The sequence below is a fragment of the Molothrus ater genome, chromosome 4 (assembly GCF_012460135.2).
Source record: "Molothrus ater isolate BHLD 08-10-18 breed brown headed cowbird chromosome 4, BPBGC_Mater_1.1, whole genome shotgun sequence".
Taxonomy (NCBI): domain Eukaryota; kingdom Metazoa; phylum Chordata; class Aves; order Passeriformes; family Icteridae; genus Molothrus; species Molothrus ater.
In genome coordinates this window covers 3,796,560-3,813,901 of record NC_050481.2, presented here as the reverse complement: position 1 = coordinate 3,813,901, position 17,342 = coordinate 3,796,560, and the positions used below count along the sequence as shown (strand labels likewise).

Here is a 17,342-nt window from a genome sequence, read left to right as displayed (position 1 = left end):
TGCACTGAGGTGCTTCTTGGAATGCAAGCCAGCTGTCTTCAAAAGAATCCAGAGAATATTGATTTATTTTTGTCATATGAGTGGGTATTTGTCAAAAAAACAACAGGTGAATGATAAACATGGGGCAAGGCAAGGAGAGTGAATATTTCACCTGCTGGCCTCTAGAGCTGCTCAGTGTCCCTTTAGTGAGCTGGACAAAAACACCCCCCCAGTGCATCCACAGCTCTGGCTGCCTCTCAGGAGTGCCCCTTTCACTTCCTACAGGCTTGAATCTTCCTTCAAAACAATCCTTCCATTGCTGGTGGTTTCACTGTCTGGTTCAGGAACTGATGGAGTTTGTGTATCCAGCATCCCTTCCAATGCCTTTTAGGTCCATTTATTCCAACCTTAATTATGTCTTAAGACAGTTATCTGTAACTGACCCCTTTGCAAGCCTTGGACCTTGTCTAAAAATTCTCCCACGTGCTTGCTGAAGAATTTTTAGGTTTGTCTTTATTTCTTCTGTTAACAAATAACCATACAAACACTTCAAAATGTTTACATTTCAAAAACGTTTCAAAACTGTTACCCTGCCTAAACCCAGATTTTTGTCATGCTCAAAACACTGGCTTCTAAACAGCTTTTTAAAATGGAAGATTCAAGCTGGCTCTTGTTCCTGTTGGAGAGCAGATCATGTTTTCCTACACTGAGCAGCAGTAGCCTGTCTGTGTTTTAACAGGGATTTGGATTTCTGTGGCAGATAAAGCATTAGAATGGATGGAAAGGAGTTTTTATTCATGGCAGCCTCCACGCTGCAGCCTTTGCTTCAGGCACTGCTGAGGTGACAAATGACATTCCCTGGGAGAGGACACTTCAGAGTAGCCGAGGATCTGACAAATCCCACAGCTACACCAGGCTTGATCTGTCACCTCGAGAGCTTTCTTCTCTGCTGCCTTCAGCCTCTGTGCTTTTGGGATTTCAGGTAAGCCACCCCTCACCTGGCACACAGGTTGTGTCAAAGCAAGCTTAAACCCAAGCTGTGAGCACCTGTTAAGAAACATTCACCTTTAACCAGCCATTAAAAGCCAGGAGAAGGATTTGCTTTCCATCTGTAAGCCAGCCTGCAAGGCCAGAGTTACATTATTGCTGCTGTTTAGGGTGAAAGGAATCAATAGCCAAATCTTTTGTACTATTCCATACACAGGAATAGTACCTCCTCCTAGAGGAAATAAAACCCCACAAACTCTTACTGTGTTGTCAAACAGAATTTTGTCAAAGAGACTCAATGCCTATGAAAGGTTTAACCGCTCCCTGCCCTTTACAGCAAAAACAGTAAAATCAAACTGATTCTGTAGGAAGAAAAAACAAGTTAGAAAATAGCTCAGCATTGAGAAATTTAAAGTGCAACAACATCCACAGCAGAGTGCCAAACTGATTTTATATGCTGTGTCCAACTCAGAATAATAGAAAATTTAAGCCTTAATCAAGGAAAAGTAGATCTAGCTCAATAAAAAGATACAAACAAATACAAGCATGTGAGATAATTCTGTGGTCCTTACTGGAAATTCAAAATGTTCAGATCAAATATATCTACTGAAAATACATCTACTGCCAAAATGAAGCATTTTTGGGAAGTGGTGTACAAAATGAGGCAGAAGTGTCAAAACAAATGATGACTAAAACTAATTTAACACCAAGTCTAGCCTTGGAAAACAAGTAATATATTAAATTGGAAATGTATTTGGTTTCTGAAGATGAGACATTCTTCCATCAAGACCCTCATGTTGCTTAAACAAAATTTACCACAGTATCAACGTGCCTGTCATATTACCCAACAGTGAATTCTGACCAAGAGATTGACACAAATGTTCCAAGGTTGAACGCCTCCATCAAATTTTTATAATTGCACTGAAGTTTGGATGGATCTGATGTTATGCTAAATTATGCTCTGTGACAATTTTTTATAAATATGAAAGCTACAGTGTGCTTGAAAGCACTTTTTTTAGGTTGTCAGCTTTAGATCACAAGTAACTTTGTATGTAGGATGGATGAGGTTAATTTAAATCCACTGGACATTAAGTCTATGCAATGTTCTGCTGTCATGGGACAAGTTTTGTATTCTTTAGAGCTACCATTAAGGTGCTTCAAAGCAAAACTCACCCTGTACCCATCTTGTTGTTCAGCTAATCCTGAAAGTTAAATTTAAACATTGTCCTCCTAAAGCAATTTTAAAACCCCGGCAGCAGAACTACATGTAATTTCACTGTGATTAAGTTTCACTGCCTTTCTGATAGCAAGGGAAAGGAAAAGACTGCACTTGGGCTAGTAAGCCAGAGCAGATACAAAACTACTCTGCCTTCAAAAGTTACCTTTCTTGCACCAGTAGGAAATTAGATACAAGCATGAGAAGCAGCTAATGCTATAGCTGCACTGAGTGAAGAGCAGAGAAACTCAGAGCAAGGGTCAGGAACTTCCAGCTATGGCTCTGTGCAGCAGAAGCTGTAACACATACATGTATTTTCATGTGGGAGCCTGGGGACAAACACTTATCTGATTGTCCTAAGGGATGGTTGGGCAAGCTGCCTTTTCTTGTTCCACAGCTAGACAAGCTGGGTGCTGTGATGAGCTGTAACAGCTGTGCAATAGCTAAAAGTGAAAGGCATACTGTAAATGTACTGTAAAACCTTTTATAGTGAGACTTACCTAAAAGAAAAAAATTCCCTAGCGAAGCATCCAGATATAGAACTGGTGTTTAATTACTCCCAGCCCCTGTCCTATGCAAGGAAGCTTTTATTTATCCTGTTGGTTCCCACTGCTCCATCTAAACCACATATTTCTGGGGTTAGTTACAGCAGCATGCCCAGCATTTCAGCAGAGTTAGATGATTAGCAGACACTCAATCCAAGCCTGGACACTGCTCAGCTTATAAGGACGTGACTCAAACAGAAGCCAGTGCTTACTGAATTCACACCTCCCAGGAGTGTCCAGCCTGCAAACACTTCTATGGAGAAACAGCTCCATTTCTGTTACTTCTTCCATGGCAAAACAATTCTATTTCAAGGCTGGAGATGAAAGAAACACCGTTCACCCTGCCTTCTAGGACATGTGAGTTACACACGATTCCACAGAGGAGTTTTTGTTTATTTGTTTCATTTACATCAATATGAATCTCTTTCAGTCAAATAGGAGTAAAAAAGTAGCCATCCCTGGAATTTCACAGTTTACAGAATGTATATATATAAACTGTTACTGTAGACTTAGCACAGGTGAAATCTGCAACCAGAGGTACAAACATAAGCCACGAGGCTGCTGTTCTTGTCCTGTTAATGCCATGGGACATATTCTTTACACTCTACGTTGCACTCAGTTACTACAATGCTTTATTTTTATCACTTTTTCCCCCACCACCATAAATTCACTGGCACAGGTTTAGTCTCTTAAATACAGCTTACCTGGGTAAGTCTTTGAGATTCCTCAACAGCTGGGACTTGAAAGGGAAAATAACTCCACCAGGACAAAGAGCAGTGGCTGCTTCATCTATCCAAGACTTCTCCCCCTTTTTATTGCATCACATTCCAGCTCTCCTTAGCAGCTTCTACACAGAGTCTGACAGCACATGTGGTATTGTACATGCTTTATTAAAATGGTACTCGTATTTACAATATCTGCAGAACCAATCCCTCCCAAGTCTTGCATTCAGACAGACAGACACACACACAGACACACGCGCGCAACGCCCCTTCACTCTACGGGGGTGTGAAGGCTATGCTCCCAAAAGTTAGGCAGCTTCTGGAAGAGGAGGAAGGGAGACTTTTTTTTTTTTTGTGTGTTGTAATTCCTTAAAAAGAAGCATGGGAGTTTGCATTTGGCCATCACAATGCTAATTTAAGTATATGTAGTATTAACATATGGCAGTAACACTGAGTGCTCCTCTTTTACATTCTATACACAGAATGACATCAAGGTTTTCCAGTCAACAGAACATTCCAATTCAGTCTCACTGCTGCTTGTAGTGACTATGAAACCGCAATTTGGGGGCTGTCCCTTAAAACAATTCAAGTCTATGGAAGCGAAATAAGGCACAATTAATATTTGATTTGATTTAGAGGATGGGAAAAAGGGGGAGAGGCAGGTTTCAGATAATAGTTGTTGTAGAAGAAACTTTTTTTACCCAATCCTTTTGAGAAAAGGATGAATTTTATCCCCATCCTAATCTACGTGGACTTCTCTTAGAGAACTGAAGGATTCTGCCGGGCTTCTGACGCCCACACACAAAACAAAACTGGAAATTCACATTTTTAACACCGGCTTCAGTAGTCTCACCTACTGCTGCTGATGTGGATGAGTACAACTTTCTTTTAATGCTGAAGGAGAAGACACACACGAAACAGGATTCAAACCTTCCTCTGAGCTTGAAGTCTCATGTCTTTTAGAGAGCTTGTAAGGTACACTAGTTGAAGGCTTCAGCTTACTGATAAAAAGGAATAGCATTTTTGCCTTTAAATCCCTGGCCCCTCTTCACTAACGAAGCCTAACCAGACATTACAAATAAACTGCAACAAAAAATTTGGCAGCACAAAGAATGTCTAGTATTCAAATCTTCATTTGTGAGTATATTATTTTCCTTGTACAAAACCTGTTGAATGTTTTTTCGCAGCAGATGAACTGTACCCAAAGATGCAGGACATTCTGTGATGGGGAATAAGAGGTTGCAGTTCCGAAGGCCCCTGACTTTGGTTGTTTACAAAGTTCATTCCTGTTTAGTGTGATCCTTGGTATCTTCCTCATCTGTGTATTCTGATGGTTCTTCCCCTGGTTTTAGGAGTCTACCTACGTAGTCATATTTTTCTGAAAGAGATTTATGATTCCATTACAATTAAATACAGCTGCATTTGCTTGCTAGCCCCTACTACTTCAAAATCAATTTTCTCCTACACACTACAGTTCTAAATCTCAATCACTGAAACTGATGGTAATTTAGCAGCAAGCTCAGCCTCCTAAAGCAATCTTTCTACCATTATTTTCTCTAACTGTGAGTACTTTGTTTCCATTCTCCTCCAGCTGATCGGGCAAGATTTATCACCCAAGGGCTAAAAACCAATGCTATTCAATCCTTCAGTCTGTTTTGATTTCAATTAGTGTGAAAAATTATTCCCCCTCCCTCCAGAGGCATAATTCCCTATTTGTCAGAAATTATTTCAAGACAAACTCATTCAACCCTTTATGTTAAAACAACTCTTAGTCCTAATGATAATTCCATGGCATCCAAAGCCAACAACCTCGAGCAGGAGTCCCACCAGCTAAGCAGATGAGATTTGGGAGTGAAATTCTGTGCCAAAGAGCTAACAGAACAGTTTTATTGTATAAAAATCAAAGTTTATAGAAGCCATAGTGACATACAGTGAAAGCCTCTGTGGAAGAAAGGTCTGAAATCCCTGGTCTGGTCTTAACAGTTAAGTGACACTGCACACACATGAGAGGGGACCTTGCTGCAGTCCACACCTCCCTTATGAGGGGACAAGGAGGGACAGACGCTTTGCTGTGGTGATCCCCAGGCTGTGTCAGGGGAGGGTTAGGTTGGGTATTAGAGGAAGGCTCTTCACCCAGAGGGTGGCTGGGCACTGGCACAGGCTCTCCAGGCTGACAGCCCCAGCCTGATAAGAGTTCAAGCAGTGTTTGGGCAATGCTCTCGGGCACAGGGTGGGATTTTTGGGGATGGTCCTGTGCAGAACTAAGAGTTGAAATCGATGATGCTTGGGGGTCCCTTCCAACTCAGCATATTCTGTGATAATATTACTGTCAACACCTCTTTAAAAGCTTCCCCAAGCCCAAATCAATCATTTTGATTAAAAGCATTTCCTTGAGCTGATAATTTCAGAATTTACCTTTAAATTGCATTTCCCACTCTCTTACACTTTCCATCTGTACAGCATTTAAGTCCGATAGGTCATCATATTCATCTCTGAGTGCATCTTTATCTAGACAGAAAGTTGCTAGTCCCCTGGAGGCATCTCTGCCAGCAAATATTCCATATGGACCCTCTGAAAACAAAAAGACAAAATTGATACCTTCATGTCTTTGCTTATGGTGACCAAAGCTCAGTTCTTTACGTAGTCTGCCAAAGCCATACATTAAATTTCTGCAGTGATGGGAACAGCAGCAGTTTCAATGCCATGGCTGTTTAACATTCAACAGCACTGCAATTCAATCTTTAATATCACTAGGAGATAAAGTCTGCTGAGAGAAGCAGAACCAGGAAAATAGCTTTGAAGGGATATCTGGAAAAATCCCTGTCAGTTGATGCAAGCCAGTTGATGCAAATTCCAAAGGGACCAGAGGCTGGAATTCAAAAGAAATACACTTCTATTAAGCAACACATTGAATATTTACAAGTCAGATATGAACAGAAGCAAACTGCATAGACATCTTAATTAGAAATCCATTATTATAAATAAATAGAACTTAAGAGGGCTAATTAATGATTTCGCTTCACTTACAGAATCACAAGAACTTTCTACATCTTTTGTGACATTTCTCACTTCTGAGGAAGTACTCACTTATTTTGGGCAGCAGATCCCCTATACCCTTAGCCTGTAATGCTCTTGAAGCCAGCACAAATTGTCACATTAGGAATATAAAGCAACTGCTTCTTCCTCTGTGCTTTCTGACCAATGCAAAGCAACACAAAATGTCCCAATAAAATTTTGAGCAATGAATGTGAAATAAATATTATTACTGAGAGAAATGGATGGTTTGTAAACCAACAATTTGCAGGGTAGGATCGGTAACTTGCTTTCCCAAATTTTAATTAACTGAAAGAACTTTAAGCATATTGTTATCTTAGATCTTCTTGACCTAAAACCAAATACCTTAAATTCAGATCAATTAAAAGACCCAAACCAATACAAAAAAACCAAAAACCAAAACAATACACTTTAAAATTTTCTACGTTAACTGCAGCAGCAGCCTTGCTACAGAGTGCTCCCTACGTGGTGGTAAAAGGCCAGAACCCTTCTCTGGCTTACTTCTCAACAGTGGCCATCAGCCTGAAGAAAAGGGGCAAGAATGAACACAAGCAAGTGCCAACACACTGTCCTTCACCACTCTACTGCCTGCTGGAGAACCTCAGACCTCTTCTGCAGCAGGATGAGCCATGGGGAATCATTCTGAAAGGCTGGTTCTGCCCAGGCTGCTCCCTGCAGCCACCACAGCAATCTGCTCTTGCTGGGCACTGACTCCAGGGCTGAATGCAGCAGGGACAGCTCCTGAAGCAGGGAACCTGAGCACCACCTGCATCAGGAGAAATGATGTCCTCACCAGAACTGGTGCTGTCTCTCCACCCCAGAGTGCTTGGCACTGTAAGCTGCTTACAATCAAACCTGAGAACAGAAGGTTGTCCTGTGTGCCAAAGACAATTCCCTCCTCTCTCTGGAAAGAAACCAACTGATTTCAAAGCACCATGTCACAAGAAGCAGGTATTAGAGAATGAACTAGCAGCTGGAAGTTTGCACTGTACCAGTCTGACCATAGTGACGAACAGCATCTCTGTGCTCATCCTTTCAGGTATTTAGCTCCAAAAACAGCATCCATGAGAACTGCCTCAGGGATCAGGGACTACAGGTACAGTACACTTCAGGGAAACAAAACCAAGAGGGCTACCTTTCCTATTTGCATCCTGAATTAGGTATTTATTTGAAAAGCAGGATTCAGAGACTGAAAACAATCCTATACCAATGCACTCTGCATGCTTGGTGACTTTTCCACAGGACAGGCTAAGAGGCAGCAATGACCATCATCTGCAACACAACAGAGAGTTTCTTCAAACAAAAAGTTCTGCTTCAAGCAAAACTGTGAGCAATGACTGCTCATTCAAGTGATCTGATTTTTGATGTTCTGAATGAAGAACATGGGAGCTATAAACAGCTCTTACAAACACCACAATTAGTAAATCCTTAAAAGCAATTAGAAATTGTTACATAGTGACCCCACTAACAGTATTCTGACCCCATTTTTTCCTTTCTCTGAAGTGTTTCAAGCAAGTATGTCCATAAATCCTACTATTTGCACAAGGTGTTTTCCAAACTCTGGCTAACCAGAGAGTAGCACCCTGCTGCCCTTCCATTCTACCCTGCATTTAGTGGTTTATGGAGTTTCACAGAACCTGCTGAGATGCCACCTCTTGGTGTACCAGCTTGATTCCAATTATTTATATTAAAAAGAGAATGATATTATATTTATCTGTATCAAGCACTGAACATTCTTAAATCTCAATAACACACTTAATTGAAAGCATGAAAACTTTTAGAATACATCAGCCTGCATTAAAATTAATGGATGCAAAATTTCTGCAAGCGTCTTGTAACCTCAGATGCCATACCAATGTTTTGTTCTTTCCTAAAACTGAATTTCAACTTTTAAGATACCAGAATGATTTTTACAGAAGTATTCAGAAGTCACAGAGGACTCATCAAGGCACGTCCAAGCACTCAGTGGAATGCTAACTTGTAAAAACCAACCTTTGGACTCAGCAGACAGCATTTTAAATTCCAGCTCTGCAAATGGAACTCAGAAATGTGTTCCATTCTTTAATCCTACACTAAAAGGTAAATATTGAATTGTGATTATTAGTAAATGGTGCAAGCTTGGCTCCACCTTGGTTCCTAAAGCAGAAGTTCAGCAATCCCAGTATGAGCAAGATCTACTTCAAGATTTAAAGTTTCCATTCAGGTGCTTCTACACAGAGTTTAACTACAAATATTAATATATTAATACAAAACATACAGTTCTGGGGTTCTGCTCTAAGCCCTAGTCTATTTATTACTCACTTTTATATAAAAAACTGATGCAACAGTCTGAAAAAGCTATTTTGCACATCAGATTTCACTGCACTTGGGGAAGTGTCCAGGAAGGAAGGTGCCAGCACATAAAATCCCAGGGAGAAAATATCTTTCAGGAACATGATTGAGGTGGAGACATCAGTGCAATCCTAGACACACTCCCACGGAGTTCTTTCATGGCCTGATGCAATTTACTCTGCAGGCCCTACCCACAGTCCTTCTTTCCTTTCCTTTTGTCTGCCCACCTATTTAGCCTGGCTCCTGCTGTAAATAATTGATTGCAGCATGACATGACAGACAGGCTAGAGAGAGGGCAGGAACAGCGGCTTGGAGCACAGGTATGGAAACCAAAGCAAGTTTCTGAGACCGTATCACAACATTTCAGTGGGTTTTTTTTTTTTTTTTGCTGTATCCCCAAATTAGCCATTTCACAATCAAATATGTCTTTTAAAAATTCTCCTCCCACTCCTATTTGGGATAGTACAACAACAAGAGTCAGGGAAGTGTCAAAACCAATTAAAACATGTCTGCCACAGGTTACTTGGGTATATGGAGGAACAAGTCTTCCATAAAGGAAAGCTGCTCCTTGAAGAATGCTTTTATTCCCATCATGGCTTTCACATTTCAAGACCTCTGCTCCAGAGCCTTTGTTTATTTTAGCCCTGAGACCAATTATCAAGCCCACAGATTTGCCTGCCTATCTGCACATCTATACCTCCACGTTCATACTCTGCATTTCCCCTGTATAAAGTCCTCATCTCCCTTACAACTCCACCTTGTATAAAGTACACCCTTCTCTAAGCTACAACACATGCAAAACCTTGCTACCCACCACCTGCACAGCTTCACTTCCTTCCAGAATCCAGTTAAGAATTTAGCAGCCTTGAGGAATTTGACATCCTGTTCAGCCTGACATTTGTCTCTATTCACAATAAACCTTGAGAACTGGTGAAGTCAAAGTCTCTCCAGACCATAAAAATACATTCAAGATTTCTGCATCTCCTAGCACTGGTTTGGTTCTCTAATGAAAATTTAACTTCTCTTTGCAGACAAGGAAAAAATCTATTCAACTTAAAGCAACATATTAAAAATTTGAACCACAAAGTTTTTATTTGGAAGTACTGCTTCTAGTCACTTCCTCCAAAACAGGATATATGGATCTTGGATCAGCACCTATTTCAATTTTCAGCCAGCTTGGCCAATAGTTCCCCCTGCAAAACCTATGCTGGATCCAACTTCAGAGCATATTCCTGGCTGCCAAAAGGCTCCCTGAGCATTTCAGTTTGGTAGCAGCTTTGTGGAACATCCCAGACTATTGCTCCAACAGCAGCAACGTTGTACACTGAACTTTGGATGGCTCCAAGGGGCAGCACAGGGAATACACCACAGATAGCCACATGTGGACTTTATAGCTAATGAAGGGAGAGGTGAGCTAAGAATTGTGTTCCTTTTCACAAGGCCCATGTGATCTCTCCAAAGAAGTCACACAGGTTAACAACAAAGTTCAGTTTTAAACCAGCAGCTTTGGTTTCTTCATCTACTCAAAAAGCACTTCAAAGCAATCACCAAATGTGCATCTGTGGGTCCATACAGCTACTGGAAATAAACCCCAGCTTTGTCTGAAGTTTAGATACTCATGGACAACACTTGTTAATCTGTAGACAAGAATAAGGATTAATCTCCCTTTAATGTGAGTAAGGGCAAAGGGAGACAGGCTACAAAATTATAAACAACTACATTATTCTATCACTTTGCTTACTTTCTCCACTCCAAACTGAAGTGAAACATTCACTGGCTGTTTCAAATTTTGTATCTGAATCCTGACACCTGTTTGCTCAGTGTTGCATCTTTCATGAGAGAATGAAAAAGCTGAAAGTTAGACTAAGCCATTTGGAGATGTAGCTTGAAAGCAGAAGGTTTCTAATAACATTTATCACTGGGAATTCAAGGTGACATAATTTTAACTTTACTGCTCCAGATTTACATGAAAGGGAAGACGTGGGTCAATTTTAAGTTACAACCTGCATGGAAAGTCCTTAGGAGACCAATCCACATGCTCAATGGGAACTCTACAGATGTGAAGTCCACATGCCAAGATGGAACTGCCCAGGAACAGGGGTCTAAACCTGACTCCTCAGGCACAAGGCCAGAGAGCCTCACTCTCTCTTTTGCTTACTTGCTTTTTAACTCTGTGAAAAAAAAAAGTGCAAGAATCAATGACCCAATTTCTACTGAAGGGGCAGACAACAAGCACTGGTAAGAGAGCCCACAGGCCAGCAGTCAGGAGCTTTTTAGAAGATAGCTGCATTGTTAAGAAGGACCTAGATTCCACATCTTGGTTTAGTGAGAAATGCTCTGACCACCAGGTTATTTCCTAATAAGCAAAGCTGGCCAGGTTTTTTCATTCAATGAGGGTGATGCTGCTGTGTATTGGACTTAACATCTACATGTGACAATTCATATTAACTAACAATTCATGTGATGTCACAATCACATTTCATATTCTCTTGCTTTGAGCACACCTGCTTGATCAGGCCCCTCAAATAGCAGGTGACTCAATGATCTCAGAGGTTTTTTTCCAGCCTAATCAATTCTGTGACTGGAACATGATTGGTTTAAATAGGAACTAGGAATTTGTACACACCTCTTATGAAACACACAGTTGTTCAAGTTTTAAGGGAAAAAAAATTAAAAGAGAGCTGACAGACACACAGGGCAGAAACAGAGGAGACAGAGTGCTGATCTTCCTGCACAAAACCACTTTACTGCTCTCCATGAGCATGGCCTGGAGGCTCAGAACAACCTCCACCCTGGCAGCAAAGGCACTACTCCCTTTAACCAGAAGTATGGAAACAATCTCTCACCAATATGTGTGCATACACCTTTTAGTTTTACTGCTACTGGCTGGAACTCCACTTCTCTGCCCAGAAATGCTGTTTCTCTCAAAAGCTCAATCCCAGGGCAAGAGACACTTCCACCACATAGACAACCAAAGAGGTGACAAACATCAGAACCACTGAGAAGACCTCTCACACTTTACAGAAAACATTTTTTTCCCCCAGTCTTATCCTCTGTACTTATCTGTAACCCCTCAGCCTGTTGTGCCCTCAAGATAAGGCCACCCTTAACAGTATTCTCCAAATACAACATATGCAGAGTCCCTCCTGCAACATTTCACTCTAACCATACCCTTGGAAAGGATGTATGGAAAAGCACCATCACCATGTGGTCACAGAGACACAGGGAAATTTATGGCACTCAATTCCAAAGAAAGTCTAACAGCATCAGACTATTTTTATACAAATTATCAGAAAAAATGATGGCTGTTTATTACAATGAAATAAAGGCAGATTTCCCTTCCTGGAAAATGAAATACGATGGAATATTTTATGTGGAAGAAACTACTACTATCTAATCTGTTCTTCTTGGAAAATCAGAGATCTTCATGACATGGTGAAAGACAAGTGGGATGAGAGATGAGTTGACAGTGACAACACACTGCAGCGAAGGAAAGTCAGGAAATTGATTTTTTTAAGATCACGAAACATTAAGAAATAGAAGTGACGTGAACAGTTGCATACTCAGGGTTGCACATAATCTTGCTTTGTCATGCTCAAAGATGTGTATTTTTCATAAATGCACAAAGTATTTACTAAGCTAATCAAAACCTGTTTATGGCATTACCTTGGCATGCAAATTTAACTGCTAAATATTAAGATTTGCTGACATAAAGTACACTAACTCTTACAATGCTCTTCTACTGACAGATACACAACCAGAAACCTTGATGCAAGCACACAAAGTTCAATGTTACTATAAATGAAAAGTAAAAAACTCTAAGATAAAAAACCAACAGAGCACACACAGAAGGTATTAATGACTAGACCCTAAGTCATGAGATGTGATTACAGATGGGAAATCTTCCCAACAGAGGTTCTCTAACAGTCTGGTTATGTGATATTTTTAATAGTGTACCACTAATTGTTTACTTTATCTCTTTTGGAGTTTGTGGGTGATAAAGGGAAAGGCAATTAATTAGATTTAATAATCAGTCAAAGCATTCTAGGTCACTTACTCATCTGGACACAAGCAGAGGTGGAATTTAATACATCTAAGTGAAATCTTGAAACAAATGGTGACTTTGCAGGACAGAGCAGCATTTTGGAAAAGAACTTGGTGAGAAAAGTTTTAAATTCAGAATCCAATGTAAGCAAAGTGGGTTTCGGAGGCACAGACTGTTATGTATACAGTGTAGCCTTTCTTTACTCTTAGCTAAAATACATTAAGAGGTACCAGAGACTAACAGGATACCAATGAGATAAACTGCATAAGGCTTTAAAGAAGGCAGCAAAACAAACAAACAAAAATTGGGAAACATTTGGATTAAATGTTCAAGAAAATGAAGTTTTCAGTCATGGCTTTTTGAAAGGATGGCTTCAACACTCTATCATTATCACACTTTACTGTGTGTATGTAAAGGACTCTTCAGTGAAATGGACCAAAGTATAACAGGATTTGCTGGATGGAAACTTAAAATCAGGAGAACTCTGAATAAAATCAGAAGTTTGGTGGAAACTTTAATGGAATCTCAATTGCTGGACAAAAAAATCTGGACTAGGTGACAATTTTGTGCATTTTAAACTTTCTGCTACAAGTAGAAAAAAAAGGAACACCTTGGCATCTGAACGACACTGAAGGAGGAAAACCAGACCTTGCTATGAAGACATGAGCAGCCACCTGAGGCAGCCACATTATTTGACATGAACCCAGGCCTGCAGACTTGCTGAAGACTGACAGTGAGCCCTGAGCCTCTGCTCTCCACTGCCCTCAAAGCTGAGGCACTCTCTCTGCACATCATACCTCAGCAATCTACTAAAGGCTCACAGTCACAGCCTGAAACATGGGCAGAGCCAAAGTCCTCAGCTCTTCCTTCTGTTAAAATCTGGCCATGCTTTGCTGGTATGCTCTGCACTTCCCTTGCCACACTCCAGCTAGGAGACATAAAATTTCCATGAGAACTGCTGTGGACATCTGGATACTCTGGCTGAAGCCTTTCTGAAAAGATCTCAACCAGCTGTAGGAGACTTTTCCATTTGAACTCTTCTCAGGTTTTTAAGGCCTGCAAACTATCTGCTAGTGTTCTTTTCAGCCACAAAACAGTTGCAAGAAAAAATTCCCTGATATGTATCCAAAGAGGGAAACCACATCAGCACAATTCAGAAATCATCATGTTTGGCAGAGCTGATGATGCACTGCTTGAGCTTCACATGCAACATCCCAAGTTACAGATCTGAAAACGATGTCACTCCTGTTAGAAAAAGGCAATCGTTCACTACAGGGACAAAAAAATTAAAAAAAGCCTTTGTCCCTCTTGATGAAAAGCTAGAAGCACTGCTTTTAAGGAAAACCAGCTGCTACCAGTTATCAAAAAGCAGACTGATGTCCTAGAACATTAAGTTTTAGCTTCCTCACAATAAGAGGCCTCCAAAGGTTGCCAGTGTGAACCACTGATGGTATCTGGAGAGGAGAGGCCAACATTAACTCTGAAGTTTGATACACAAAAGAGAGGAACTCGATGTTTAGATCAGGGTTCAGTATTATTTCACAGAGCACTCTGGCAGCTTACTGGTGTTTAAAGTTTCATGCAGCATGTGTATTACCTGCGTTTTATGTCAGCACACAGGTCTCAGTTTAAAAACCCCTAAATAAGAGAGACAAAAGAACTAGCCTGATTAAGTGGCACGAAAGCTGCAGCTCACCAAGCTGCATTTTCTTAGCTTTACTGGTTAATAAACAACACAAAGCACGGCAAGGTACTTCGGATTCCACTGTGAACTTTTACAGTACCCAGCCAAAAAAGCAATTCAATTCAATTACAGCAGGTTCACTTTCTGCAACTGGTATCACCAACTTTGAGCATAAAGTAGTTACAAAATTCTAGCCCAGTTCAACCACAGAACTGCTTGTCCTTTCCCCGCCAAGAACTAAAGGCTTGTAAGATGCCAGCTTTGTATTTTTCTGTTTGGAACCTCTATTATTAAATAATAATAAATGATTACTTAACTTGAACTATTTCCTGGGGGAGTGGGAAATATCCTCTCTCCCCTCCACCCCTCTCACAAGGAAGACTGCCACGGTTATTATGAAAACTCCTGCATAGTTTGATTAGAGCAAGTTTTCCAAACCACCATTGTTTAAAGAAGAAAATTATCAGCAGTCATAAGGCTCATTTCCTTTGGCATCAGTCGTGAACACAGTGCTCACCAGTAAGTTTACCCACCTCATCATTAAGAATGCTGCTTATCACGAGAAAGTGTGCTGCAGTTTCACAGTGTACAAGGTGAATACAAAACCAGAACATTTCTCTGAAGCCTGCTTTTGTGAACCTTCGAAATACACATTTCCTCTCCGAAGAGGAGTGCTGGCTGGCTGGCTGTCTGTTTACGACATTGGCTTGATTTCTGCACTCTTCCCAACAGCAGCACCATACTAGTCCCAGAGCTCTCCTTGCCTATCTTTATCCCGACTAAAAGCCACACTCAATATGGCATTTACACCTAAATAAATAACCAGCTGGTTGGCTTCCTCTCCTGAGCCGTAAGCGCTAGAACGAAGAAAGCACTGCTCAGCTGCACTTGGGAAACCTACTAGAAGAGACAGAAGGGGAAGAAAAAAAGAAAAAAAAATCAAATTAACCACGGCACATCCAAATCGAGGCATCTGGGCAAACGACGGCTGCCTGAGGAGAACCCATTCCCGCTGAGCATCACCAGTGGAACAGCGCCGGTGGGTCCCCGGCCGGGACTCCCCCCATCCCCCCGCCGTCTCACCGGGCCCGTAGAACTTGCTGCCTTTGGTCACGTCGAAGACTTTGCCGTTAACAGCCAGGAGGATGCGAGGATTGCGAGCGCCGTCGAACTCGCGCAGCTGCTCCAGGGAGAAATCCCGGCGCTTCATGCGCGGCAGCGCGGCGGCCTCGCCCTGCCGGGCCGCGCCCCCCGGCCCATTCCGCGCTCCCCAGCGCAGGTACAGCCGGTAGGCCGCCAGCAGCGCCAGGGCCAGCAGCCCCACGCTGAGCAGCAGCATCTCGCCGCCCGCCAAGGCCACGCCGCCCGCCGGGCCCTCCTCAGTCCTGAGCCGCCCCTGCCCATCGTCCGCCATCGCTGCCCGGACAGCGCGCGCCCGCCCGCCCGGGACACGCCCGGCCGCGGCCACGCCCCCTGCCCGCCGCCCCTCCCGCTTCCCATTGGCCGCCGTCCCGAGCCGGCCCCGCCCCCGCCCGGCTCGCGCCCCCCGCCGGCGAATCGGGACGCGGGCACGCCCCGCGCCCGGCCCAACGGCGCGCGCGCGCCGCTCGCGCGAGAGGCGCCGCGGCCACCCCCAGCGCGCATGCGCGCGCCCCCCACCTCCCCCCCCCCCGCCCCCCCGCCATTCGCTTCTTTTCCCCCCCCCCCCCCCCCCCCCCCCAACCTCGCCCCCGCGCGCCCAGGTGGCGTTGGCGGGAGCGGCGCGCGCAGGGTGGGGGGGGGGGGTCGCTCGCGCCGCCGCCTCACGGCTGAGGGCGGGAAAAGCGCCGGGAGCCCCGGCAGGCTCTGAGGGCGCCGCGATCGCAGGAGGCGCCTGTCCCCGCCACCGGCGGGAGGGTCGAAGGCCGGCGCGGCGTTGGGCCACCGCCGTGCGGCCACGTCGTGCGGGGCCCGCTTGGCAGCTGCCGAATGAGCGACACGTCTGCCTGCGCAGGGCTCTGGGGCGGCGGCGCTGCCCGCTCCGGTGGCACAGGGCCGGTCTGTGGGGCGGAGGCGGCTCAGGGGGGATGCTCGGTGCTTAGGGTGAATGTGCTCTTCCTTTTCTGGCTGTCAGAAAACGGGGTGTTTGTTGGCGTAGGGCTGGTGCAGTAGGATCGCCTCCCGTGCTGTGAAATGTGTCACTGGCAGCACATAGATGGCTCTCGTATACCTCGTTACGTACCACCCGTGCTGCTCGGGAGTGAGTTTGCTCAGTTACGTGAGGAGAAAGACTTCTTAAAGGTTTTGTTATTTCCAGGGGTTAGAGACGGTGCGTGTAGCTTGTCTCAGGAGAACACCTGCAGAGGAGGCAAAGACCTGGGAGCAGAACGGAGCCCTTGTGCACCTCTCGCTTGGTGAAGGCGTTCCCAAGCAGCACGGACCGGGTAATACAGCAGAGCCACTCTATGGATGTGCACCAGGGCTCAGGCAATGTTAGCCTGGCTCGGCCACTCTCCCTGCGGCTGGAATGTGGTGCAGGGAGTAGCTCGGGCTTGAGAAACGCTGGTACTCCACGCAACTGCGGGGTGCTGAAGCATCCCTGCCCAATACCAGCTCTGGGAGTAATTCACAATCGTGTAACTGAAATCTTTTCACAAAGCTGGGAAGACAGCGCGGGGGACTAAAGCCAGTGGGAAATAACATTAAGGATATTTGGCATTTTCATGAAGCCCCGAGTTTTCAACACCCTATATAATGATTAGGTGTTTAATCTTCTGCCCTCTGAGCCGGTTCAGTAATG

General features: G+C 43.6%; 1 protein-coding gene across 1 annotated transcript; it reads right to left on the bottom strand.

The window, feature by feature from the left end:
- Positions 1-3,598: 3,598 nt before the first annotated feature.
- On the bottom strand, positions 3,599-15,996 carry PGRMC2 (progesterone receptor membrane component 2). Its single transcript, XM_036382866.2, has 3 exons — positions 15,647-15,996; positions 5,865-6,020; positions 3,599-4,827 (listed from the first exon to the last, which is right to left on the bottom strand). Exons 1-3 carry the CDS (start codon positions 15,975-15,977, stop codon positions 4,730-4,732), a joined length of 585 nt encoding a protein of 194 aa, XP_036238759.1. The 5' UTR covers positions 15,978-15,996; the 3' UTR covers positions 3,599-4,729.
- Positions 15,997-17,342: the final 1,346 nt, after the last annotated feature.

Coding starts and splice junctions, on each gene's coding strand:
- PGRMC2 (XM_036382866.2), bottom strand. CDS start 15,977: ATGGCGGACGATGGGCAGGGGCGGCTCAGGACTGAGGAGGGCCCGGCG. Junction 6,021..15,646: donor CAGCAAGTTCTACGGGCCCG/GTGAGACGGCGG, acceptor TTTTGTTTTCAG/AGGGTCCATATGGAATATTT. Junction 4,828..5,864: donor GTGGGAAATGCAATTTAAAG/GTAAATTCTGAA, acceptor AATCTCTTTCAG/AAAAATATGACTACGTAGGT.